At 38.9% G+C, this 22,870-nt stretch overlaps 1 protein-coding gene across 1 annotated transcript in view; it reads right to left on the bottom strand.

Moving 5' to 3' along the window:
• Nucleotides 1-309: 309 nt before the first annotated feature.
• Nucleotides 310-22,870, bottom strand: part of DOP1A (DOP1 leucine zipper like protein A) — a 104,015-nt gene continuing 81,454 nt past the window's right edge. The window contains exons 22-38 of the mRNA XM_040643702.1: nucleotides 22,578-22,703; nucleotides 19,122-19,256; nucleotides 17,388-17,443; nucleotides 16,172-16,276; nucleotides 13,659-13,725; nucleotides 13,349-13,493; nucleotides 13,097-13,176; nucleotides 12,111-12,220; nucleotides 11,707-11,856; nucleotides 11,510-11,571; nucleotides 10,198-10,350; nucleotides 8,910-9,046; nucleotides 8,015-8,070; nucleotides 6,747-6,911; nucleotides 3,734-3,863; nucleotides 2,756-2,815; nucleotides 310-941 (exon numbers count right to left, since the gene is read on the bottom strand). Coding sequence (XP_040499636.1) covers nucleotides 636-941; nucleotides 2,756-2,815; nucleotides 3,734-3,863; nucleotides 6,747-6,911; nucleotides 8,015-8,070; nucleotides 8,910-9,046; nucleotides 10,198-10,350; nucleotides 11,510-11,571; nucleotides 11,707-11,856; nucleotides 12,111-12,220; nucleotides 13,097-13,176; nucleotides 13,349-13,493; nucleotides 13,659-13,725; nucleotides 16,172-16,276; nucleotides 17,388-17,443; nucleotides 19,122-19,256; nucleotides 22,578-22,703 — 2,043 coding nt within the window. The 3' untranslated portion in view covers nucleotides 310-635. The remainder of the gene's footprint in view (nucleotides 942-2,755; nucleotides 2,816-3,733; nucleotides 3,864-6,746; nucleotides 6,912-8,014; nucleotides 8,071-8,909; nucleotides 9,047-10,197; nucleotides 10,351-11,509; nucleotides 11,572-11,706; nucleotides 11,857-12,110; nucleotides 12,221-13,096; nucleotides 13,177-13,348; nucleotides 13,494-13,658; nucleotides 13,726-16,171; nucleotides 16,277-17,387; nucleotides 17,444-19,121; nucleotides 19,257-22,577; nucleotides 22,704-22,870) is intronic.

The following is a 22,870-nucleotide window of genomic DNA, read 5'->3' as shown; positions in this document are numbered from 1 at the left end:
CAGCAACATTTAGAATGATTCTTAAATGACTTACCTCTTCGATGAACATCCCCAGGAATTCAGAGGCATGGGATGGTGACTGTGCATCTCTATACGGAGGGTGAGATGCTCGTGCTACATTTAGGAGGTTGCATGGCCCAGGCTCCAATTATTCTTTACTCCTCTTAGTGAAGGTATGTGGGAGAAAACTAATTGTCATACATTACCACACCTCCGACAAAGCAGTGACACCATTCTGATACTAGAATGTGGTCAATAACAGAAAAAAGATCCCAACAAATCTAAATTAAACAAAGCCTGAAACCAATAGCAAAAAATGTGCAGTGTGTATTTTGCAGGTTTAAGACAATTCAGGACAGTAAAACAATGGACTATTAGATGTATATATAGATCTCTCTCAGGCACCATAATCAATATGAGCCAACAATATTTAAACTTGATTCAGGCCACATTCAGACATTTGCTCTTATTTACAAATATTTAAATTAAATACAACCTGAAATGTGTTTTGTTACATACATACAAAAAAAAAAAAAAAAAAAACACAAAAAAACCCAAAAACTATACAACTGAGAGCAATGTTTGTTTTAAATAATTACATTTACATTTAGTTAAATGGTACCACTTGTAGTGCTTCAAGTTTTCATCACCCCTTCCAGAAAATCTTTTTCTACCATCTCTTCTATTTTTTGCCTGGCTTTGCTGGAAAATGGTTTGTGGCTTTCCAGTTTCATGTCCTTGTTAGGGAAGGTGTTTGAGTAGAGGGTGGGGCTCCCTGAGTGTCCGGTGCATCGGCTGGTGACTTTGCTGTTGAAGACCTGGCTGAGCGCGCTGAAGAACGGCAGGAGCTGCTCGATACTGCGCACGGCACACATGGTGAGCAGCAAGTGCCCAGGCTCCCAACCCAACGTTCTCCCTGAGTTGTCTTCCTCCGGGTTTTTCTGTAGAAAACACAAGGGCATTGTTACTAACAGACGAATATGGTCCATGAGAACATTTCAAAGGGTATAAACATCAGCAACAGTTAACAAATACAAATGATGACATTAAGTCTCCATTCCAGACTTGATTAAACTCTTGCTTCTAAATGAAGCCTCTTCGTGCCAGTTATGAAGTGTGGTTAGAGGGGTCCAACACTGTAGTCAGTTTTCCAACTGGAGCGTGTAAGCAAGCTTAGTTAGCAGAATTGGTTTTGGAGAGGGAGAGTCAAGTAGTCACTGTTAATGTTGTGCTTTGCATATACTCAAAAAGCTCCCAGATTTCTGGACTCCCACTAAAGTGACCCAGGACTAAGCAACTATAGAAGAAGGCCAGAAGAGACAGCAGGCTTCTGCATGTCACCTCTAGTACATCAGGTAGTTCCCTTTTAGCCAAATGGCATAAACTTGCCCCAACATGGTAGCAGGCTTCAAAGTGAAGAACTGTCAGTACAAGAAAGGAAAGGAACACTCAAGGAGAGACACTGCTCTCTGCTGCTTGTGTTAACACGGGGAGGAGAGCGGGACCTGGAGTCAAAACAACAGGGCTGGTGTCACGGCTCTGCAATCACGGGAGGGCATCCCTGGGCAAGATACAGAATGGTTCCTCGTTTTAAAAAGTGGGGAAATACACTCTGTCTTCCAGCAGAGAAGTCAAACGAGAATGTAGTTTTCTAAAAATTCTGTCAACTAAATGTAAATGCAATTAAAATAATTTGTGTACCAAGAGTCTGGTTTAAGAAGCCAACTAGATTATACAAAGATGTAGACATCAGTTTATCTAGGGAAAGTTATGAGAGAACTTGGAGATGTCTGAGTTTGGGCAGAATCACAGATATAAGAACACACAGACTGGAGAGAGAAAATGGAGAAAAAAATCATCAAGGGGAACTTAAAAAGCAGAACTACAATCTGTCCTATTGGTTAACAAATGGAGTTTGCCTTCTCAGATCAGATGTTGCTGAGAAACTTTCACTGTTAATATTTTAATAACACTAGTTTCCTAGTGGAGAAAGCAGACGCAAAACCCAGCTTATATTCTTGTGTGTGATCACAAGCTTCGTTTGCTGTTTTAAAAATAAAATCCTGAGACTGGAAAATAGACTGGTTAAAAAAGGAGCAAACAAAAAAAGATCATCCAGTTTTTTATGGCCAGAGAAAAGAAAAAACAGCAATTATTTAACCTCCAATCTCAAATATAGGATATAGAAAACCTCTTCCTTTTGCTTAACTAGAACACTGGCTTTAATTTAATGACAGTCCCAGGACCGACTTTCCCGTCACTGGCTACCATGAGGTGGCTGACCATGCCACACCTTTCCAGTCCCCTTAATCAAACTACAGTCCAATAGTAATTAAAGGGTAAACCGAGATGAATTTATCCTGAGGGAAAGGCATAATATGCTTGAACCCTCTACACAACTAGTTTCCAAATGTAAGAGAACTAAGGTGTAATCTTTTGTTTATATTCCTGCCAAGATGGACCTGTAGGAGAGGGCCTTTACTACTAAGCTCTTGCCCGATACGGAGTGCACTCGTTTTGGTGTCCTGCTCTCCTTCATCAGAACTATACCACCTCCTCGATAATCAAAATCAAAAAGTCAGACATGTTTCCGTAAAAATGATATTTCCTTTCAGTCTACACTTGAAGACAGACTTCCTTCCTGTTTACCTCTCTTGTACTTGCTGAGATCCAGACCTGGGTTTGTGTCTCAATATTTGGTCCAGATGTGGCAACTTTTGCTGCCACATCACAAGCATCAAAAAGCCACCCTCACCTGATGCTTGGCCATCTCCAATCCCTCCAAAATCACTGTCTTAAAGTCCTCCTCCTTGTCCTGTGGAAGGAAAGAGGAGAACTCATAGCCTTTGTTCCAATGAAAAGTATGCTTGGCCGTGAAGACCTTGTTTAAAGTGTAGAAAATGCTTTCTAATCAAAACTGTTTTCTTACTCTAGGGGACACGTTTTAGGCAAAAGGCTGTCTTGTTTATCCTTTAGATACAGAGGCGGGTCTTAAAAAACGGTCAGTACTAATGAGATGCAGGGATGACAGAAAGTGCATGTGCCTGGGCTCACATATATCATCACAAGGCTTCTGGATTTGTCGTGGTGATTATTTTTTCAAACCCTGTAATATCAAAGTGAGAAGTACCCAAGTCCTGTCCTAACTCTGGATCCAACTTTCACCTTCATCTCTGCCCTTTTACTTGGTTCCTAAAGAAACAACTTGATTTTAAATCAAGTTCCTCAGATCCTTCAAGCACAATCTCCTCTTTAATCACTTTCCTCCATCCCACTGTTTGTGGAATGCGGTTTAGTTTAGGGGCTGCTGCCTGATTAGGGGACCCCAGAAGACTGGAAAATTTCTGAGCACTCAAAGCACATACTGCAAACCCACATCATCCCCAAATTTTACAGTTTTGAAAAAAATAAAAATTTTGTGTTTTTATTTTTTGTAAGTAATCTCTACACCCAACTTGAGGCTCGAACTCATGACCCCAAGATCAAGGGTCGGCTGCTCCACTGACTGAATCAGCCAAGTGTCCCTGAAAAAATTTTAATGTTAAAAAAAGACGAAAGATTTGGAACAAAGGCTCACTGATGAGCACGCCAAATTCATTATTGTTTTTTGGGGCAAAGATCTCTTAATTAGCCTGATACACACTGAAAGATATAAAGTACATAAGACATGATATAAATACGCTTTACAAATTTTGTCTTTTTACACCTGCAAAGAAAAAGAAGAATGCAATACCTTTGCCCTTTTCCGAAGAAGTTTTGCTAGTCGAACCACATAAGGTTTAAATTCTCGTTGGTGTGTGCCCTGCCTTCTGACTTCCAGACCGGAGTCATCCGAGGCTTCTGGAATAAAGGCCCACCGGTACCTGCATGTAGAAGAACACCGACACCGCTAAGACAAGACGTGCCATGTAAGACACGGCCACACAAGTACACTGGAAAGGTCACGACCCCACCACTTAAACATTCCAATATGACGTGATTCTTCACCCGACCCTTTCTTCACCATTAAGATACTATTAATGACCTCATAGGGTTGTAAACAGTAAATAAAGTGTTCATTTTTTTTTCATGAGCACAAAGCAAGTAACTTAAATGATTCCATCCTCATCTGTTAATGGGCACAATCCCTACCATGTACTTGGCCAGATGATCCCACACACGCAAAGGGGCAAAGAAAAAAACAGGACTTCTTTCATACCTCCCTTCTATTTTTGTTTCTATTTTTGTCTTCAATAAGTAAAATTAATATCTGACTATGGGAAAAGTTCAAACAGTATAAAAGGACACACTACAGAAGTCGGTCTCCATGCCACAATATCACCAGTTTCCTGTGTGTCCAGCCAGAGTTCTTGCATAAGAGAGCACATCTGCACACAGCCAACCTCCTCCTTTTTGTAAACTTAAAAAAAGCATGACTATTGCCTGTTCTGATTTAATTAGGTATCTTGGAGATAATATCCTATAAAACCCCATTCTCTTTAACAACCACACAGTACTCCAGTGTTGGAATGAACTGACTGAACCAGTCCTAGGTTGTCCCATTTCTTGCTATTAGAAATAATGCCACAACGGCTACCCTTACATAATACTAATTTTTGTACATTTGACAGTATAGTGATAGTATAACTCCTTGGAAATAGAATAACTGGCTTGAAGAGAGTGCGTATTTTGAATTTTGGTAAATGTAACTTCCTTGGAGAACAACCAGACGATATCCGTGTACGCTTGCAACTAGAATAATGCTTCTGTTAAGGTTAAAAAGAAATATACTTTTAGATCTTTATTATGATGGTTACTTATAAGTGGAATTTCTCTTGAGTATGGCTTTTCCAGTGTTTATAGGCCATTTCTTTTCTATGAACTATTTGTTCACTGTCATTGGCTCATTTTCCTATGGGGTTATTGATTTTTACATATTAAAAGCAAGTTCACAAATAATCTTTCCCCAACTCGTTGCTGCCTTTTCCACTTCATGGTATTTTTTGGTGACACAGAGACTTTTTGTGGTTATCAAATATCTTTAACTTTTGAAATATATATCATGTTTAGGAAGATATTACTCTTTCAAGATTAAATTCTCCATGTCATCATCTACTACTTATAGATTTTTAAAAAACAGTTTAGAAAAAATTAATATATTTTTTTTAGTATTACAACCTATTTCATCCCTTTTCTCCTAACGCTGTCCTGACAAGTAAACAGGATGAACTCATTTTGGTTCTGATCACAGAAGCCAAAAAGTCAATACCATGAGCATACTATTTAATGTTCTTCCTAGAGCACCGAAGACTATAGTTTCTATCACTCTTGTGACGATAAGCCTCCTAATTAATTCTGGCCACTTTCCAACAATTCTGCTTAGGACCCCTTTCTGAATTTCTTCAGGAGTAACATCAGTTTAACAGATGTGACTCCTCAAATTTATTAAGAAGTAGGTGTATATAGTTTTCAAATGGAAGAAAAAAAGGAACTAGAATTAATCTAAAAAGAATTTCTAGGGGCGCCTGGGTGGCGCAGTCGTTAGGCGTCTGCCTCCAGCTCAGGGCGTGATCCCAGCGTTCTGGGATCGAGCCCCACATCAGGCTCCTCAGCTGGAAGCCTGCTTCTTCTTCTCCCCCACTCCCCCTGCTTGTGTTCCCTCTCTCGCTGCCTGTCTCTATCTCTGTCGAATAAATAAATAAAATCTTTAAAAAAAAAAAAAGAATTTCTAGTTCTTACCATTAAATCTAACAAAAAGTAAGCTTGTGAAACAGCACTTTTTAGAGACTGAAGCATGTCCAGTATAGAAAGCAGATTCTGGTAGCTTACTCTTTATCCTATTGATACTCCCCATTCCAAAGAATAGTAAAATGCATTATATATAAAAACATATTTGATCATATGGATAAATTCTCAAGTTATCTTAGCTACTTTGATAAAACAATCTTATATAGCTTGCCTATTGAGAAATTTAAATGTGGAAAGCCTTAATGAAAGATTTTTGAACACTTAGGAGAATTTGCTTCTGTTAAGTTTCTCCCAAGTCCCCTCTGCTATCATCTCTCCAGTTCAGTTCACTATCATCGGAAATGAAAGTCTCCTTGGTTCCAGGCTTGCCCATCTCCAGTCCTCTGTCCGAACTATGCAGCCAAAGTAAAATTCCTAAAACGCAAGCCTGGTAACATCCCTTCGTTCCTTATTCAATGGGCTCCCGCGGTCCTTACGTTGAAGTCGAACGCTCTCATACAGCTCACAAGGCCGTGCATCACTCAGCCCCTTTCCTGCCTCTTCTCACAACATTCTGCTCCTACGATATTGATTCCTCAGCATTTCACACAAACCAGGTCCATTCCAACCCCCCCCCCCGCCCCCGCCCCCTGCCCCGCCCTTCAGCCGGTCAGTATAAATATGCACTTGGGGCCTAAAGCTAGGAGCGGGTCTCTGCTGGGGACCTCAACAGCCTCCTGCCTGTCAGCTATCAGAACACCCAGTTCAACTGTAGTCCCCTGTGCTGGGCTGGAAGCGGCTGAGTCACGCAGCCCACTGCCTCATCCGTGGTAGGTGCTCCATCTGTTAACTAAATGCTGTTAACTTATCCACAGCGACCATTTACCTCCAGGAACTGCTGCACACACCGCCCCCCCCATTTTAGTAAAAACTATGAATATTTCAACTTTCACAAAAAACTTAAATTAGTCCTAGATGTCAGTTACCAAAAGCAAATGCATTTTCAAAAATATCCATTTAATATCCTTGCTTTTACTTACATCTGAAACTGAGGAAGATTTTCGGAGGGCAATGCCAGAGCCAAATCCAAAAATTTGCAAGCAGACAGATAGAGGTTTAACCACCGCTGGCTGTTATATGAAGTAGAAAAGCCATTACCTCCTGTGTAGGTTGTCTCCAGACCAGCCACAGAGGGGCCTGAAGTCCTGTAAGCAGGAGACAGTGCTGTCAGCAGCTGTACCCATTTCCTGACAGGCAATCCCCAAAGTGCCAGCTACTATTTCTCATTCCGGTACCTGTACCAGTAACTGCTGAGCGAGGTCATGACTCAATTAATTTTGCTGTTTTCAAATAAAAAGGCCCCCCCTTTTTTAAATGGGGGGGAGAGTGGAGGAGGGGCAGAGGAAGAGGGAAAGAGAGAATCTCAAGCAGGCTACAAGCCCACTGCAGACCCCGATGCAGGGCTCGATCTCATGACCTTGAGATCATAATCTGAGCCAAAAGCAAGAGTCATGTGTTTACCTGACTGAGCCACCCAGGCGCCCCTAAAAAGTTCACTTATGTTGAGAATGTAAAAATAGTACAGAATAACTTAAGTTGCACTCAAGAAATATAAAAACACAAGCTGTAAACCAAGAGACCTTCCTATTACTCAATGTCTCTCTGCAAAGATGGCGGGGGCGGGGGGTGTCCTTCCAAAAAACAAACAGTTATTGGGACAGGGGAATGCTTTTTTTTTTTTTTAAATAAACCTAGCACTGAAGAATAAAATATATTCAAGACACATGGTGTTAAAGGAACTTTTCAGTTCACAAACTTGTACAAAAATTCCTAAATAAAAAATTATATTTAGTTATATTAGTATACTGCCTGTACTAAAAAGAATAAAACTAGTACACTGAGATCATGCTGGAAAGATCTGGACATATGACACCTTAGTTACAGGTTACCTGCCATGATAGGTTTTGCTGATGTTTCAGGGACAACATGTGACCTACCAAAACCAAGATGGCTCAGGGAGCTGAAATAATACTGCTTTAAACTAAATTCATCTAGAAGACAAAGGCCACGAGTGTTGACAGTTTAGTCTAAAATGGTTAAGGAATAAATAAATAAATGATACAAATAAATGGTTAAGGATAAAATAATAAATGATATATTCTATCCAAATATGATCATTTAGGTAATAACTGACGCATATAAAAGTATTCATATAAAACAGTATCTATACTCTCCTAGTTGTAACATTCTGGATGACTTAGGATACTGAACACTGACAAGAAAACATGGAAATGCAGGACATTATTACCGTGAAATATCTTCATCAGCAGTGAGCTCCTGCTCCATCAGTAAAAATACCTGTACCTGAAGACCGTGAAATTCATGTTAAATGCTTATTTAAACTTGGTATTTAATGCTTCTTTCAAGTTCTCTTTAGATTATATTTTCATTAAACCAAAAAAAATTTTTGGGTTCGATCAAATGAAACCATACCTAGTTTCTGAAAGTTAAACCGCAAAGTTAGCACAGAGACTTCCTAATAACGTGACTGAGCTGGGATGAAGCCAGGCTTTGTTTGGTGATGATGCAACACAGTTAGTTATTTAAAAATATACATATATTAAAGCCAGTGTCTTTGTGAAGAGATTATAATGGCTTGGGTTTTCGGAGTTACAGATTCACTTCCCTTTCTTTACTCATGTCCTCTTGCCCAGCCTTCCAGATCATTCAGATGAGGACAATGGTGTGACCCAGGGAGGAGAACAGATGGGTGTAGCGGGACTTAGGAAGGCTGACTGTTTGGGAGATCACAACATCTGTGAAGGTCTCTGTGGAGGAAGCTTAGCTGGTAAGCGCTGCCCCTGAGGAGTGAGCACAGGCCTCGCGGCAGTTAACCGAGCGGAACCATCTCAAGCCTCTGCACAGCTACGGCTGCAGCCTGCAACCAGGCCTGACAGCCAGGACCAAGACTCGGTGTAGAAGAGAACACGAAAGCACGTCGACGAAGGAAGGATTTACAAGAAGTTTCAGCTGTACGGAGATGGAATCTGACTCGCGCTATCATTTTCAACTCTAAAAATTATAACAAACTTAACGAGAGTTCGGTTCTTTTCCAAGATTAGTTTTTATCCAGTAAGCATGTTGATGCTAATGGCACTGTGTTATAATTTAGATTTATAACCTGATGATTAAAATTTACTCACAAGTTCTGTAATCATGGTAGGCCAGAGTGAGGTAAGATGTTGTGGAGACATTCTTAGAAGTAACACTCTGAAAAACAGGAACACTTGCGAGTGAAGAGTTGGCACCTGGGGCAGACGGAGACTCTCAACCAATCTCTCTGAAAGAAATGCAGGGTATTTTCAATAGGTTAATAATGATGATCATTTTCATGTAAACGTTCCCATAGAAGCTAGCCTACTACTTCTTGAACTATCTGGTGAAGGATCAATTTAAAAAAAATTTCCAGTCTGATGCAGACTGTTACTTTCATAAAATACAGTAAAAATGAATTACTAGAAAAAAGGCAAAGGAAGCTATAAAACACGCATGTCATTTTCTTTTTATTAGATTCAACAGATTCTGTCAGATTGCTAAAAATAAGTTTAAAATGGTTCCTCTAAATATCCGAACTCATCACGGATGGGATAAAAGCCACATCCTGGTCCGCAGACCACACTCTTGAGTAGCACTGATTTGGGTCAGCTTTAAAAATAAAATCACAGGACAAATAATGGCATGTTGCATATCTGACACTCAGTATAAAGGGTCAGGAAAGAAGGAGCCACTTCTCTTCTGAGAGAAATGATCTCACTACAGAGATGACAACTGTCTTCCCAGCCCAGTCCCCAACAGCGGCCGCTGAAGCTGGTGGCTGTAAGTACACTGACTTGGGTATCAAACAGTTCTGCCCCAGGGCAAGTTCGTCCCCACCGTGGAGCTATTTGGTGGCACAGGGTGACGATGAGCGCACGGATACCCTTCAGGACACAGAGGGCCTCTAAACCCATTTAGTAAAGCTTATCAAAACCTTATACAATCCCCACCCAAACGACAGATCGCCAAATGTTACTTCTGGCTAAAATGTCTTGGCTCTGCCTGTATTTTAGTTCTCCTTAAAAATATATAACCCCTTATCCACAATAAAACAAAACAAAACAAAACAAAAAAACCCCACTAACATGCCTGCCTGCAGCAAAATAGTCTGACGCCTCATCCTTAAACACAAATTCTTCAAGAAACTTGAACCAAACAATAAAATAGAGACCATATTTAGGCAAGTCCTACAAATTCAGTGCTTGAATTTTTTTTTTTTTACATGCTGGTGATGGTAATTTCTGATGATTCCACAGAACAGACTTCTGTTTCTACAATATTCTCCATCCACCTACACTTGGTAGATTTCACCCCAACCTACAGCTTAGGGAAAGTGTTTCCTAAGGAACAAAAAAACAGTTTAGAAGACAGAGAAAATAGGTTTTCATTATTTACCTTGTATATCTGGAAGATATTTCTGGTACTGGTCAATTTCACTGCTAAAAATAGCAAATGCTAATCTTTTGAGAAGCATGGCTCTCTGCTCTAGCTCCGCGTCCCGGTTTGCGAAGAGATTAAGGGAACTGCTCTGAGCCACAGCCACACGAGCTGAAACAACGCAAGTGAGAGAGGCTGTGATACACCCGTGCAGTCATCTGAAAAATGACTATTCTGTTATTTGTTTTTAAAAACGGCTAGACATCCTGTGACTTCCACGAGTGGGAGGAGCTTGGGGTGGAGGATTTGTGGCTCGTCTGTGGGGCAGAAGGGGGGGTGGGGGCAAACAGACCCAGCATACAGAAGCCAGAAGACCAGGGGCAAGCTGTGTGAATGTGGAGAGAGAGGAAGACTTAGAAAATCCAGAACACCGACCATGCCATTTTATAAAACCCACATTTCATGCCATCTGCCTAATGCCTCATTGCTTTAAAAATAGTCTCTGGGGCGCCTGGGTGGCACAGCGGTTAAGCGTCTGCCTTCGGCTCAGGGCGTGATCCCGGCGTTACGGGATCGAGCCCCACATCAGGCTCCTCCACTGCGAGCCTGCTTCTTCCTCTCCCACTCCCCCTGCTTGTGTTCCCTCTCTCGCTGGCTGTCTCTATCTCTGTCAAATAAATAAATAAAAAATCTTTAAAAAAAAAAAAAAATAGTCTCTGGCCTGGCCTTTGTAATTGTTGTCCCCTATGCATGGACTACTTTGTCCGTAGGCTTCCCGGAGCTGGCTTTAGTTTCACCTCACCTGTGAGCTCTTCAGTGCTACTTAAAATCTATCGTATCGCCCTACTTCCTTCCCAACTACCGACTCCCTGAAAAAAATCTTATTTATGATTAAGGTTAGCATAATGGCCTGGCCCATTTTTGTCTTCTAATAAATATTTGTGGAACAGATGAATTTGAACCTTAGAACAACCCTGTGATGATCAGAGGAGAATATGCTGCCCCTTTTCCGGATGGGAAGCTGCGGCTTGTGTTCAAGAACTTACATGAAATCATCAGACTCATGCAGCTTTCCTGCAATTTAAGGTCATTAGTTAGTAACTGACTCTAGGATCTGGGATCCTGACCTGAGCCAAAGTCAGACACTTAACTGACTGAGCCACCAAGGCGTCCCGTCCTCTTTAAACTTTAACATTCCATCCCTATAGGATACCAAGTATAACTTTACAAAGAGCTAATTCAGTAGTTTCTAGAGAAGAACTAGGTAAACAATAAGAATGGGTCATGATCAGGAAATACACTGCTTAGGCTGTCATCCCATAATACTCACTCATCAAATCTCTAAATGTTGTTTTATCATGTGTCATCAGATTGTCCATAATTGCTCTCCAACTGAAAGAAACAAGGATTACGATACCTAGTTAAGATTTTGCTGTTATGTTAGAAACAGTGCCATATTTTGCAGGTTAGTCGCTGACTGCAGTGAGATGCGTTATCCCACTGAGTCAAAGCACGACGACGACTTACTGGTTAACACAAGAGGCATCCATCTGGAAGAAACTGGGATCCATGAAGAGGTCAAAGGCTTCCTTCTTCCAAGCTCTCCGTGTGTACTGATACCCACTAAGACTGCTCAGCAGCTGCACGCAGGCTCGGTAACTAGGGGCGTTGTGCGCACTAGGAGGAAGGAGAGCCAGAACCACTTTACCTATGCGGTAGAACTTGAATCACGTGATTCGTAAACGTTCACATTCACCTACGACGATGATATGAAATGAAGGCACCGTAACAGAAATAATGTTTTTTTTTTAAATCATTACAATTCAAAGCAAAAATAATGTCATTTTGTGGTAATTCCAAAAATGGCAATAAAGAAACACAATTTGTTTTTAATAGGCTTTGAATTAAGAAATCTACTTTAATAATAGTACCTGTGATTTCGGAGGTAGGGCACAACATAATGCATAATATTTACAAGTAAAGGAATAACCCGTTCCTTTTCATCACTATAGAAAACCATATCCAAGAGATGAGCCAAAACCTAAAAAACATAAGAAATGAAATATAATCTAGCCGCTCAAACTGACAGCATTTGGAGGTGGGTTTCAGTCTCTCTGTAAGAATACTTAAAATTACTTAAAATTGGAAAAATCTAAAATCAGATCTCAATAAGCCATTTTTATATGAATGGTTTCTGCCACTATTTGTTATTTTTGCCCACTATAAATATAGGAGTATGAGCCAATGTTTACTATTTCTAACTGAGACAGGGAACTACAGGAAGAGAGAGATCAAGAACCTTCTAATGTGACAGTGAGTAAACAGTGAATTGAAGATTAGACACTCAGTATTCTCTTTCTCTGACTTGGTTAAAGGAGGGCTTGAAAGAAACTAACCAAATGAACCGAGCTGTTTAAGTCCCAACTCTATCAAGTAATAGCCCTTTGGCCTTAGTCGTATTGCTCTCATCTTTGTGAGGCTTGGTATCCACAGCTGAAAGGGGAAACGAAAGGGACCTACAAGGCTATGTAACAGGATATAAAAGAGAGCACGTCAGAGGATAGCTCCAACAATATCGGGTAACTGTAGCGTATGTCAGAGCGGCAAGCACCACACCACCTCCAACCCTCCTGACCACACTGTGACACAAAAAGCACTTCTCTTTTTAAAAATCATACTTAAAAAATCATATTTAAAAAACAGTACACGGGGGAGGAAGCAATATGTAAAGCTATCAATAGTATTTAACAAACTAAATAGTCTGAATACGAAGTCCAAACCTCATTTATTCTATACAGTGATCTCTGAAGTACAAAATGGTTTTTCAAATTAAAAACTCCTCTGTAAGAATTACCTGCTAATACTGAATCGTGACACTGTTTACTTGGAAGTTCATGTGAAAAAACTTGATATTTACCTCAGAAAGTAATGTCAATGCATGGACACTATATACAGAAGGAGTTATGTTTGAGGTTTCCATTGCAGGTGATAACATATCTAAATAAGAGAAAGACAGGTAAAGATACAGTTAGGCCTTTTCCCAGTGAAAAAAAGCTACCTGCTAACATGAGAAAAGCGATGATTTTTACGGTGCTTACAGTGCTAGTTGCAACGATTTCATAGTAAACAGGTACCTACAAATATAAACCTCAAGGTTTGAGATCAATACCTTCAACATCAGATTCCAAATTGGTTCCATCCACCATTATTTTGGGAGAAGGCTTAACTTCAAGATTTCGTCGCAGCCATGTTGTCTGTTCCAAAGAAGAACCAGCAATGGCACCAATTGCATCCACTATTTTATGAGTCACATCCTAAAGAAACAAGGAAAAAACCACTCTACATATACGTGTGCATACACAAACACGCAGACATACGTGTGCGTAAATTCACAGATGAGCTCATTTGACCTTATCTCTGTGGAGTTGAGGGCACTGAGACAGAGTTTTGGCAAGAGCTCGCAGTTCAGAACGCCTTACCTGAAGATCTCTTTGGTCTTTTTTATTTTCCAAACTAGGGTTTTTCATAATAAACTCATTCAGAACCCTAAAAAAGCCAAAGAGAAAAACAAAACAAAACAGGAAATATCAGTGTAACAGAAATGATGCTGATTTCTCCGAGGGACCAAGTGGCTTTGTGGCCTGCGCTTCCGCTTTATGTGTTTAACGAATGTGAGCATCCTAGGACTCTGCTGACAGGAATAAACATACGCACAAGGATGTTCATGACATTACTCGTAAACGCACCGAACTGGAGAGAACCCCGAAGTCCACCAACAGAAGAGAATTTGTAGCATATTCAGTACCGTGAAATACCGAATAACGATGAAACTTAATGAATTACAGCTACATGAAATTACATGGATTAATCTTATAAACACGTTGTGTGAAAGCAGCAGACACAAAATAATGTATTTAAATATACCTATAGTTTAAAAAAAGGGGGAAAATTTATCGGCAATGTTAGAAGCCAGAATAATGGTTATCTTTGGGGAAAAGGGACAGTAACTGGGAGGGGACCCGAGGAGACACACGGTGTTTTATTTCTCAATTTAGACTTGGTTATATAGTTGACGTGTTCACTCTAATAACTTGTGGAGTAGTGTATTACTTATTTGTATATTTTTCTGTTTATGTTTTATATATCGACAAAAAAGTAAAACAAAAACAAAACCAAACAAACTTCAAAACACCCAGCGATTTTAAATTGTAACAGAAATGGCTTCTTACCCTGTGTGTATATATCAAAAATACTTCATGAATGAAAAAAAATTGCAACTTCTATTGTTTGCTAAAATTCCACTCAATATTTACTCTGACATTTATCTTTTATTAAGATAAATTATATGCATAGTTATTTCCAAACTAACATGTGAGGTTATTCATATCAATTTCTATTTTGTAATTAGGAATTTTAGAACACCAGTGGAACGGTTGGTAATACACAAACGCACAACCAGAAATTTAAAACGGGAATTAAGTTTCTAGTCTAACTGAAATGCCCAACTTTTTACTCAAACAATCTGTGTATACACACTGGAGAAGGAGGTAGGATCCATTATTTTCTGAGAAATGAGAAAGGAAGAAAAGGCAGGTGAGGAGAAAGTCTCCTATGGGGAAGCTACGGGTCACAATAAATAGCTTTAATTTGTAATGAAATTAGGCAGTGGGGTTATTTGCTGATAACTCAAAGAACTGTACATATATTCCCTCTTTGAGCCTTAAAACAACTTAGGTAAGTAGGGCAGGTGCCCTGTTTTTTTTTTGCTTGACAGACAGGAAAATAGCCTTGCAGAGATTTACTGAGGTACTGAAGGTCACAGGGATGAGGACTGGAACCAGAGAGGAGAAAAGAAGAATTAGAAATCTTCATGAGTACATTGATTTCCACAATTTACATTTATCTTCTCAATCACTAAAACTCATACGCACCAGTTATTTTAACTTTTGACCCAAGAATTGCAGACATTGAGTCTACTGTTCTTTTCAATGCATCGTCAATGTCTAAAACTCCTTCAGCTTTTTGATTTAGATAATTTTCAAAGCAGACAGTGTGAGGGACTGGGGATCATCATATCTCTGACATTCTGGCGCAGAGTCTCTGGCTCACTTTGGCTGGGCTGGGACCTCAGTCTACTCAGCCACCTCAGCCTGACCTGCTCTCACCAAGCTCTCACCATGGCTCCTCTACCTCCTTTCTGCATCCTAGCGCAAGACTACATTCCTGCATTTACCAGAAAACGTGAGGCCATATCACTGAAGAATGCTCACCTTCCTTCTTCACTTCAAAATTTTCTGGTTGCCAAACCAGAATTGCTAGTTCCCATAAGGAAAATAAGGGTCGAAGCTAAGTCTGTATATAGAATCACGTATCTACACATATAAAATCCCCATCGGAACTACAGAGGTCAGCCAAAAGGTCAAAGTTCTTTGGACTTGGTTGGATTTACATCCATTCAACATAAGAACGTGTTACGGTCACTGTGGCTGGCTATTACAGACCTCACTGGACTGAGGTAACGTAAACAAGGGTGGGGAAGAGTTTACTCTATTTTCTTTCCATCCCCCCTATATCTTAAGCGGTCCGTTTTCAAACTTTAGGTGTACTCACTCCAATCACTTGGGGATCTTGCCAGAAAGTAGATTCTAATTGGGGTGGTCTGGGGTGAAGCCTGTCTATGTTCAGGGCCCTGAACTCAAACGACTATCCTAGATCAAGTTCCCCATCAGCCATCCTACTCATCCCTACAGTAACTACTACTGCAAGTTTTATGTTAGTACATTTACATTTTGTATAAACACGCATTGTTTCCTCCCCACGCCCTCCACCCCTTTTGTTCAGGCCTCATACCATACGTCCAGTTCTGTACCTTGAGAATTCCATGAGGAGAGAGAGAGATCGCGTGGTCACCCAAAACATCGGTTACTCAGCAATTAGGACAGTGAACATTATCCCGTTCTTCAAAATAATATTTTTAAGTGAAATTGCTTACCCAAGTATAAGAAACTGCCCTGGGGCTGGAAGACTCAGTTGTATAGAGTCTTTCAGAAGTATCAGCAGTGATGCCCAGCTATCCACTAAATTGGGCACTGGAATTCTGCAAGATAAACATAGTTGTATATATAGAGAGAGGCACAGTGAACTTTAATTTCACTTATATTTTCCCACAGCCTTTAACACATTTTCCTACTAGTTTCTCTGAAACATTCCCTAAATTTGTATAGACGACGATAGGACAAAATTCCTAAAAGCTCTATGTTTTCTATTAATATTATATAAAAAGAAACCCAACACATTTAAAATATCTAGTGTGACTTACTAGTATAGAAATTTTGTTAGAGAAATCCTAGTTTTTAATCACGTGGACTCTCAGGAGTAAAATACAATTGCAGTAAGTCTCAGTGTAATTACTGACACCATAGTCACTGTTCTCTCCACTTATATTAGCTCTTTCTTCTTCACCTATAAGTCTTTATCTCATCGAAGGGGGAGTTATCAGTCTGTCCTAACACTGATCTCACGTCTAGAGAAATTAAGATTATCTGTTTCCATCTGCCTTAACCCTTAACACCTCTATGTATCTAAGTTCAGACTTTAGGTAGTCCTTGCTCTAAATCACAATCAGTTTAATATACTATCTAAACTAACTTTACACATTTTAGTCACAGATCACAAACTGATGTCAAGTTTGGTGATTAAAATGCAACTGCCCTATAAGGGAAGATTAAGATTCAAGTCTTCAGTAAGAAGTTTATCAAAACTCAGGGGTCAGCTAAACACGAAACTGGAACACCAGAACAACTCGGTATTTTATCATCATTCCTAACCTTAAAAAAAAGTCAGATTAGATGGCCACATGTTCACCTATATCCAAATAATAATGGATTCCGTGGCAACAGGTGTGGTTTCCAGTTGGATTCAGCATTTCATTTATATTTAAATGATTTCCTTACAATTCATTGCTTCAGTATCCACCGAATCTTCAATGCACTTAGGTCTTTAGGTTTGCGGGATCCACATGGCTGGCTCATTAACATTCCCATTGACTTGTATAAATATATCCCTAGACAATGTTCCTAGCACTTGTTTTTTTAGTTTTAAAAGGAAAAATCAGCAACTTCTTGAGAGGATTCAGGTGCTTTTCTCCTCTAATCCCTACTTTTCACATTGCTAATGCGGTAAGCAGACGTCCGTGTCAGTTATCTTACCTTTGAATGTAAGCATAGAAAAACTGCAGCATGCAGACTTCCAAAGAAAGATGTTTCTATAAACAAAAGAAATCAATTTTACAGTGAAGAAAAATGCTGCCTTTGCTTTTTATTGTTGCAACTATTCTGTACTTTACTGCCAATTTTTAATATAAAACATTAAAATAAAACAAAAACACTTAGTTTGTCATAAAAAATAAAGCCACGCAAACTTTCATTTAGTAGAAAACAACTTAACCTGAGAGCTGTTTAAAAAATTGAAAATGGAAAGAAGAAATCAAAAGGTTCTCAATCTCCACCCATAACATGTCCAAGTTGATACTCCAGCCATTACTTTTAAATGTCCATCTACTCCGTAAGCATCGACATCGGTTTTCTTTAATCAGCTTATACTTGCTTGGTGCTAGCAGACTTCGGTTGAAGATTTTTATGAAATTTGAATTTAAATCTATTTTACTACAAGTTTCTGCTAAATTAGTGTAGTTTGTTCAAATCTGAGACCAACTCCTAATAGCCTCCTAACGTAGTCTTTAACCAGAGATAGTGCCAAGTGTAACATATAATAAAAAAGAAATCACCTGCCGTTAGGATACTGATGTCCACTGACATTTATGAGTTTGTTCCTTTTTAGTACCAACTACTCCCTTGAAGGATCCCCTTTATCACACAAAGAAAAATTCAGTATCTAATGGATTCAGAACTTAGACTTAGAGCAAGGAGGCAGCCATTGGAGGGTTGGTGGTGGAATTTGCTCTTGTTTTCATATCCTTCATTCTTAGTCCAATGTCCGGCACAAGCAGATGTTCAAAATATTAATGCTGAACTGAGTTTTCACATGCAAATTTGAAGTCCTATCGCAAATGCCCCGGGGTGATGTTAGAATAGTAAGCAAATTATTAAGAAGTTAATATGGATATTAGCTATTCACACATGCAAGTACGCTCTTCCCACTGGCAATTCAAGAAAAAGATAAAATTTTAAAAAATAAACATTTTCAGATATGTGTAACAATTCCTTATCATAACATATATCATAACATAAATCATAACATATCCTTATGATTACGTTTATTTTGACTTGGCTTAAAGTCTAATGTTCGCAGGTTGTAAATATTTTCTCAAAAAATATGATCTCTTAGTATTGCTGGAACAAAGATCAGAAAAAAGTGGAGAAGTCCTTAATTTCATTCATTTGCAGACTTTTTTATCTGCCTAATTAGAGACAGTGCGCTGTGAGTGCAGACTATAGTATTCGTTCTCTATAGCCCTTGCAAAGTGCGGGTTTGTACATAGTCAAGAAATGACACCGACTAGAACTAAGGTTACAGCAAAATGTTAGACATTCATTCCAAAGAGAAAGCAATAAAGAAGCTGTAAAAAAAAAAATAATAATAAGGCAACAATTGAGGTCAGCCGACCTTGGGCTCGGGCTTGTGTGTTCTTCCTTTAAATGACCAGAAAAACCTCCCCTAAGAATTCCGTCATACAAGTCTTAACTGCCTTAGACGTTCACGAAAGAGATCTGAGCAGTGAACGGCTCTTCACCAGCTACAGCAATGATCACAACAGCAGTCACTGCAGATACTGATAAATGTCCCGATTAGAGTGGAGTGAGGCCAACATGCCTTCCTCTCTGCGATCTGTAAAAGAACATTACTGTACAAAAAATTCCGTACCTACCAGCATCATTTCTGAAATAGAATTGTCAATAAATGCAAAGAAAAGCTCTTCTTACCTTGTCCTTGGCTATGGCTGGGGGCTGCTTTAAAACTTCTTTCACGGTCTGCATAACGGTTTCTGCTCTCATGACACTGATGGAGCGAACCAGTTCTACTAGTAAAAGCTGTTCTTCACTGGCTGCAGGAATGACCTGGATAAACACATCATTGTATTTCTGTATGTAGGTGGGTATGGAAGTCTTTTAAGAGAAGTCACAGAATTAAGAGAATATTTCATGGGTTCTTTATAATATAAAGGACTTTGCAAGTCTCTTCATGACTTTAGGTAAAATATATATATTTTTATCAATACAATGTGTATACATCATTTCGAAAAATCAAATAGGACAGTAAGGCTTACGAGAAAAGACAGCAGTGTCCTATCCTATATCTCACATTCCCAAAGCAACCCTGCCCAACTCTTAGCTATTTTCTATTATTTTAGTAATACACACAGCTATTTTTTCCTATTTCATGATTTTTTTTTCAATTTCCTACTGACTTCCTACTTCAGAAGACAAAAATTTAGCTCCCTTACACTTTTCTCCCTATCCTCCTGACACAGTTATGTCATAATTTTACTTAAAATATCCAATATTCGTATAACTATTTAGGTTGTATTGTATATTATACTGTCATTACATTTCTTTCACTTTTTGTTTTTCCAGTTAATAAACAGCTCTATTTTTGTTTTTTTCCATCTCTATCACAAATTCATCCCCAAATACTCCAATTATAAACCTCTTATTACATATTCAAATATATTAGGTAATTGATCTTCTACCTTTTGTCCTGTCCTTTTTTTTTTTTTTTTCTTTTCTTTTCTCTTGAGACATCTTTAAGAGGTCTTTCTGTTCTACCGTGGGTTGGTAATCCCTACGCTTGCTACAAAGGAACATCTTGATATCTCTTCTGTGACCAACAGCATAGAGATTCCTGTTCCTTGTCTTCTGTGTCCAAACCCCTAATGCTTGGATCCCGTGTCTTCTTCCTTCTTGGGTTTTCCTCCTCTAATGGAGATGCATCTTCCAGTAGCTGAGAAAGGGTGAACTGATGGCAATGCCTTTTTAAAAAATAGATATTACACGGTTCAAAAATGCCTTGAGCGGCAGTTTGACTGGACTCAGCATTCTAAGTTGAAACTAATTTTCCCATCACAATTTCCAGTGCTGCTCTTGATAAGTCTTATTGTTATTCCACTGAATAGGAATAGTATTTTCTCTTAAGAAGTTTTTCAGATCTTTGATCTCCAGCATTCTGAAATTGTATGCTGATTTTTGTATAGATCTCTTTTCACGGTGTCTGTGGAAACTCATTTCCTTCATTTCTGGAGAATTTTCTTGTACTATTTCGTTAGCATTGTTTTCCCTTCATTTCTTCTGTATTTCTGCAATAAAGATATTGACCCTCCAGCATCACTCTCCTAATTTTCTGATCTCCTTTCCCATACTTCCCATATTTCTAAGTTTATATTTTATTTCTGGTATTTATCCGCTTTCTCTTCCAACACTTGTACTGATTTTGTTTTGTCTGCTATAAAAAAATTTTATATCCAAGAAAATTTTAATTTTTGCAAAGGTCTTTCTTACAATCTTCTTATATAATGAATGCAATATAGCTTCAACTCTTGGGAAGGCTTCACTATTATTACTTACATGTTATTCTGTTACCTGCATTGTTTCTTTTAACTGTATCTAGTTGTTTTGGTCTCTATCAATAGTAGAGGCTTTCTTCATGTGGCTGGTAATCCTTGGCTCTTTAGTCATATTTAAATGTGAGGAATAATGATATAGCTAATATTTACAGAGTGCTTATTAAGTGCCAGGCGTTGCTCTAAGTGTCACACCTACATATTCTTCCAATTCTCACAACCCCATGAAGTAGTATTTCTACCCCAGGGTCATACAGTTAGTCAGTAAAATAAGGATTTGAAACCCAGGGATCTGGTTTCAAAGCCTGCGCTCTTAACAACTCTGCTATTATTGCCTTTGAAAAATAAATTAAGAAGTGATGAGAAGTCAAGCATTTGTGTCTAAGACTGATGGGTAGGGAGGCCTCCCTGTGTGGTGACTGCAGCCCAGTTTTTGTTAGTAGCCTCAAAGACTTAAGTAGCTAAAGGTCTTTTTTCTTGATCAGGTCATTTGCCCAGAAGGGAATCCTCAAAATTCCTACCTAAAGGCCATCTTTGCTTCCTGCTACCTCACTGGGGTGAGGCTAATGCCCATTTCTCAGTATTTAAACTTTTTGCGAATGCTCCTGTTTTCATCATGAAGTCTATTGTCTACCCGGATTCAGAGCCTTTCTTGACCAACTCTTTACACAGCAAACCTGACTTCAGCCTCCTGCTCGGGTAGCTTAAGAGTGGGTGGTTGCCTGAGCTGGAGAAAGGGATCTAGAACTGCTCCTTATATAAATATCCAATCAGTACTCCTGATTTCGGCCCCACCCCAACCCTTTGCCTTTAGAGGTACCTGACACTTGGGACCCCCCGAGACCATCTGTAGTTTTACAGTGGCAACTGCTTCCTTTCTTGCGGCAATTTAGTTCTCAACTTTCTCTGTTAAATTAGTTACCACACAGACCTGTGGGTTTTTTTTCCATCTTGCAAAATTCTGCTGACACGTCTTATTTGTCTGTGGTCAACTCTCTCAATTTTTTGTCCTTGTGGGTTTATGCCTTTTTAAATTCTTTTATTCTCAATTTTGAAGGAAGAACAGAGAAAAATGCATGTGTTCGATAGGCCTTGTTAAACCACAGGTCCTTGACTGATCTTAAATAGTGCAGGATTTCACTTCTGTCTAATGCAGTATCTGCTACTGAATCCTCCCATGCAAAAAAAGGGCATAAGTAGGCATGTTTACTTATTTTTATTCCTTTTGAAACATCAACAAATATGTAATGTGAAATCAGCACAAAAATTAACAGATCAGAAACCTTTCAATAGACAAATCCTCTATCTTATGTGAATGTTAATTATTTAATAGCCTTAGTATTCTAATGAGTCACTATTTAGTTCCAATATAAAACATTTTTGAGCTTTTGAACTCACAAAGCAGCAAAAATTTCACATATACTATCCAGCTAAGCCAATATATGGATTACATTTAGAAACTAACACTTAAGCTATCATGTCTTAATGAAAATCTAGTCAAGATGAAAACTCTCCATATCCTTGCTTTGTACCCCGAATGACTAACATTTAAAAAATATACTGTACCATGTTAACTTTTCTATTTCAAATATAGTTAATATCATACTAATTTCTTTTTTTGCATAAGTTGATGTTTTTTTATACTTATTTAAGACATTTGGGCAATAAATACATCATTTTAAGCCTGTAGAAAAACTGCTGCTTTTCTATTCCCCATTCCACTCCAGCCCCACTGAAACTAATGCAGAGCTGAAAATTTGCATGTACTCACCAAATGCTTATCAAATGAAACAACAAAAGTACCAAATGGTTAAACACACACCTTGGTCCTGGTGGTGGTTTTGTTCTGTCTTCTTTCATTCCACACAAAGGCAATAGCAGCCATGAAGTGAACACCATGATTCATTGAAATGGGGCCCAATAATTCAAGGATCTGCTGTCTCAAGTTCTAAAACAATTTAAATAAACCACAAGTGAATTAAAAATTATGAAACATTAATAGACTGCACTTTTAGTTTTTTGTTTTTTTGAAAATACTATATAGTGCTTTCATGTTTTGTCACCTAAATAACAGTAGAGAAATTTTAATAGTGTTAAGGGAAGCAATCATGGTTA

The sequence above is a fragment of the Ursus maritimus genome, unplaced genomic scaffold (assembly GCF_017311325.1).
Source record: "Ursus maritimus isolate PB19 unplaced genomic scaffold, ASM1731132v1 scaffold_29, whole genome shotgun sequence".
Lineage (NCBI taxonomy): Eukaryota > Metazoa > Chordata > Mammalia > Carnivora > Ursidae > Ursus > Ursus maritimus.
The sequence above is the reverse complement of the archived record's forward strand: the minus strand, read 5'-3'. Positions and strand labels throughout refer to the sequence as shown.